Source organism: Cucurbita moschata, unplaced genomic scaffold, assembly GCF_002738365.1.
Source record: "Cucurbita moschata cultivar Rifu unplaced genomic scaffold, Cmos_1.0 Cmo_Scf00045, whole genome shotgun sequence".
NCBI classification, from domain to species: Eukaryota; Viridiplantae; Streptophyta; class Magnoliopsida; order Cucurbitales; family Cucurbitaceae; genus Cucurbita; species Cucurbita moschata.
In genome coordinates this window covers 475,672-480,611 of record NW_019268561.1, presented here as the reverse complement: position 1 = coordinate 480,611, position 4,940 = coordinate 475,672, and the positions used below count along the sequence as shown (strand labels likewise).

The 4,940-nt window shown below is 39.1% G+C and overlaps 1 protein-coding gene across 1 annotated transcript; it reads left to right on the top strand.

Moving 5' to 3' along the window:
• Positions 1-2,692: 2,692 nt before the first annotated feature.
• Positions 2,693-4,824, top strand: LOC111434522 (putative clathrin assembly protein At1g03050). Its single transcript, XM_023071936.1, has 2 exons — positions 2,693-3,419; positions 3,704-4,824. Exons 1-2 carry the CDS (start codon positions 2,693-2,695, stop codon positions 4,822-4,824), a joined length of 1,848 nt encoding a protein of 615 aa, XP_022927704.1.
• The last annotated feature ends 116 nt before the right edge of the window (positions 4,825-4,940 follow it).

Here is a 4,940-nt window from a genome sequence, read left to right as displayed (position 1 = left end):
AAAAAAAAAAAAAAAAAAAAAAAAAAAAAAAAAAAAAAAAAAAAAAAAAAAAAAAAAAAAAAGTGAGGGGACCTGTCTTCCATTCCCTTTACATGGCCTTAGGTCCTTGCTTTATCTGGACAGGATGGATGTGTGGTACTTCTCTATGCATGGCCCACGTACGTAAACATGGGCCCACCAGGCGGATTCGTATACAAACTCCTTGAGCCTGGCTTGGTCGGGTATGTTTGACATACATTACCGAACGCCACGGAAAAAGGAAGGACCTGCATGATATCATAGCAAGCATAATATCGAATGTACGCGTCCGTACCATCATTATGTACGGAGAAGTAACCCTATGCACATGACACACATTATGCATGAGGTCCCTAAAGCTTACCTCCATGCCATTATATATACAATGTTCCATCCCCTCGCCGTGCTACATAGCATGACTTAGTTAAACATAATGTAAGCATATCGTAGTACGCCAGTCACCGCATCCATGACATGCAAAACTCTCAACACATTCATGACATGTCAATTAATTTCATGCGTACAAGGTAAACAATTCATGGCAAAACAACATCACATACATAAGCGTGACATACATCGACATTTCACAGCATGAAAACACATGACATAGCATACATCGACAGCACACATGGTACATGTAAGGGCCACAAGGCACGCACCATCATACATAAGAAACTAAAGCCAACAGCAAGGTTACTTACCTCTTTGACCTTGGCTGAAGTCACTCGCGATAAGCTAACTTCCACGTCCAACGACCACCTATAACACCACAATATACACTTAGCGTCCTTTCATGATGTAACCCAACTAAACCTTATGTCCAACCATCAAGGTAAGTTCCTATCATGATCTGTGTTTAATAATTAAGAGTTACACGGGCCTAAGTAACACTATTGTTACCTGACTTATTATGTAACATGCAGTTACAAATGATTAAATTCAAATCGTTCATATGGAAATAGTGAATGAAATACTATATACAATGAGTTTATGTAATATTGAATCACAAAATTTAATCTCTTCTTAAAACGGTTAATTAAAAGGATAAATATTTAACAAGACGGTCACATGTAACTTAATATTACTATGAAGTGAGTTGTAAAGTCTTGCCTATGCGGGTATGCTATTTGATTTGCTTGGGTTAGAATGGGTAACAACCTTAAATTTCTACTTAACCTAAAGTCGTTGCTAGAATGTGTCATGGTTTCCTGAGTTGCGATGCTACCGTTAACCGTATAGGGGAGCCTTGCCTTTACCTAAAAAATAACAGTAGCACATGACCGAATTATTTTAAGAAATACTCAGTAAGTGACCCTACTATTCGAGTTAGATGCAAAAACATACAATTATGAATGAGACATGAGACCTAACATATCAGTCTATATTCCCTTTGGCAGCTATCCTAAGCAAGTAATTGAATGTGTATTTACTGTACTACACACGGTCCACACGTGCGAGTATGGATCCACCAGTTAGTTCGCACACCTCCTAGTCCCCTTTCTTGGTCGGGTAGCATTCTCTAGAGCTATTGTTACCGAATATTCGTTAGGAATAAAGTGTCACCTGGGTAATTTCGATTCTTTTAGATCTTTCTTAGTCATCCTTTCATCAGGATCACTTTCATTCTTAAGTGATCTCGGTGTATACTAACATATATCCTACGAACTTAAATGCATACTAATCTATAGTCTACGAAGTTTAAATTGCAAACTACCCTGTAGATGTGTCATGGTTTCCTGAGTTGGATGTCACCGTTAACCGTACAGGAGAGCCTTGCCTTTACCTAGAAAATAAGAGTAGCACATGACTGGATTATTTTAAGAAATACGCAGTAAGTGACCCCACTATTAGGATTAGATGTAAAAACATAAATGAGACCTAATATATCAGTTTATATTCCTTTACGCGGCTATCCTAAGCAAGTAATTGAATGTGTATTTACTGTACTATACACGGTCCACACGTGCGAGTATTGTCCCACCAGTCAGTTCGCACACCTCCTGGTTCCCTTTCTTGGTCGGGTAGCATTCCCTAGAGCTGTTGTTACCGAATATTCGTAGGAATAGAGTGTCACCCGGGTAATTTCGATTCTTTTAAATCTTTCTTAATCATCCTATCATCAGAACCACTTTCATTCTTAAGTGATCTCGGTGTATTCATATATCATTCCTTTACTCGAGCGTCACGCTACGAACTATATTGTTAAAATGTTCTCGATATGGCACTATTTTGATAGTTTCTTTCATCTTTGGACTCCCCCACGATGGAGCTTATTACCCATTTGTCATTTTGTGGTTTGAAACAACTTTGAAAAGGTCAAAATCAAGTTCTATGAATAGACAAACTAAAACAACCTTGTATGACAAACATGTTACAAAACATCCCACTTTTTTATGCTAAAATAATGGGTAATGCAACGTTGAATTTGAGGAAGAAAAGAGAGAGAAAGACACCAAAAACCCACTAAAAAAGAAAGACAAAATCAAAACAAAATCAAAAGAAAAAAAAGGTGGGAATTATTAGAGAATAGAAGAAACCCAACCAAAACCCAACACAAAATCATCTTCCTCCTCTTCTTCTCCTTCCTTCTAAACGACAACAAAATCCCAAAAAAAAAAAAGAAAAGAAAAGAAAAAAAAAACACACACATTCCAACAAACTTGGAACCTCATCCATGGCACCAAGCAAGATCAGAAAAGCCTTAGGGGCAGTCAAGGACAAGACAAGCATAGGGTTGGCAAAAGTCGGTAATAGCGCGTCGTTGTCGGATTTGGAAGTGGCCATTGTCAAAGCTACAAGACATGAAGAATACCCGGCCGAGGAACGATACGTGAGTGAGATCTTAAGCCTCACGTGCTACTCGAGAGCGTATATAAGCGCGTGTGTTAACACGCTCTCTAGACGTCTCAATAAGACCAAGAATTGGATTGTTGCGCTCAAAACCCTAATGCTAATCCAACGTTTGGTGTCTGAAGGTGACCCGGCTTATGAACAAGAGATCTTTTTCTCGACTAGGCGTGGTACGAGGTTCCTTAACATGTCGGATTTTAGAGACACTTCTCTATCAAATTCATGGGATTACTCTGCTTTCGTTCGTACTTATGCTTTGTATCTCGATGAAAAGCTCGAGTTTAGGATGCAAAGTCGAAGAGGGAGAAGAAGTGCGTTTGGATTGGATAACGAAGAAGGGGAACAAAACAATAATATTAATATTAATCTTTACGATGACGATGATGATGATAATAATAATAATGGTAATGGCGGTGGCAACGACAACGACAATAGTCAGGCTATTGTTGTAAGAATTGCTCCTGTACGAGAAATGACAACTGAACAATTATTCTCGAGGATACAACATTTGCAACAGCTTCTCGAACGCTTTTTGGCTTGTCGTCCCACAGGTTCGTTTCATTATGTATATACGTTCGTAGCCAATTTCCATATCTTGATTCTTTGGTAAACTTACATATATGCTCACGTTCGGCCCCATCTAGCTAACTGGTTCGTGCAATCGAACATACCAAAATAAAATTCAAGATCTTCCCTCTTTGTATCGATTTGAAAAGCGTCTAAAACACGTAAACTACTCGACCCTTTAACAAAAACACAATGATTATACAACTTTAATCTTCAAAATCATAAATTTTATGAAATTGATTACTTTTTTTGTGTTGTTTCTTCCTAGGTGCGGCAAAGAACAACAGGGTGGTGTTAGTAGCATTGTATCCAATCGTGAAAGAAAGTTTCCAAATATATTACGACATAACCGAAATTATGGGTCTCCTAATCGATCGTTTCATGCAGCTAAGCATCCGAGATTGTGTCAAAGTGTACGAGATTTTCTGTCGTGTCGGGAAGCAATTCGACGAGCTAGAATTGTTCTATTGTTGGAGTAGAAGCACTGGAATTGCTCGCTCTTCTGAATATCCCGAAGTCGAAAAGATTACTCTGAAGAAACTCGAAGTCATGGATGAATTCATTAAAGACAAATCCGCCTTAGCTCAATCCCAGAAGGATAGAGGAAAGAACGAACGTCATGAACAAATCACAAACGAAGAAGAAGAAGAAGAACAAGAGCCAGAGCCAGAACCAGACATGAATTCGATTAAAGCTCTTCCACCGCCGCCCGAGGAATTCAAAGAAGAAGAACAAGAACAAGAACAAGAAACCGCGATAGAGATTAAGGAAGAGATCGATGAAATTAAGCCAAAACAAGATTCATTAATGGGTGATTTATTGAATCTTGGTGAAGAACTTGCATTAACAAGAGAACAAAATGCAAATAAATTGGAATTGGCATTATTTGATGGAAGTTCTTCAACTACAAACCCTTCATCAACTCTTCCATGGCAAGCATTCAATGATCCCTCATCGGATTGGGAGACAACATTGGTGCAATCAGCAAGCCATTTGACAAGCCAAAGAGCTGATCTTGGTGGAGGATTTGATATGCTTTTATTGGATGGCATGTATAATAAGCAAACAACAATGATATCCACAATGGGTAGCTCAGGGTATGGAGTAAGTGGCAGTGCAAGTAGCATGGCGCTTGGGTCTGCAGGGAGGCCAGCCATGCTAGCCTTGGCAGCCCCTCCGTCGTCCGATGGGAGTGCGAGCTCATCCTCGATCGTAAGCGACCCCTTTGCTGCGTCGGTGGCGGTGGCGCCCCCGTCGTACGTGCAGATGTCGGACATGGAGAGGAAGCAGAAGCTATTGGTGGAGGAGCAACTGATGTGGCAGCAATATGCAAGGGATGGGAGACAGATACAACATAACCCTTATACAGGAGGATTCACAAGAAGTTAGTAGGGTTTTGGTTTCAATTGGTTTCAATCAATTTACTTTGTAATTTTATGATTCTTTTAGTTCATTTTATTTTATTTACTTTCCTTTTCTTTTTTTTCTTTTTTTTTTTTTTTTTA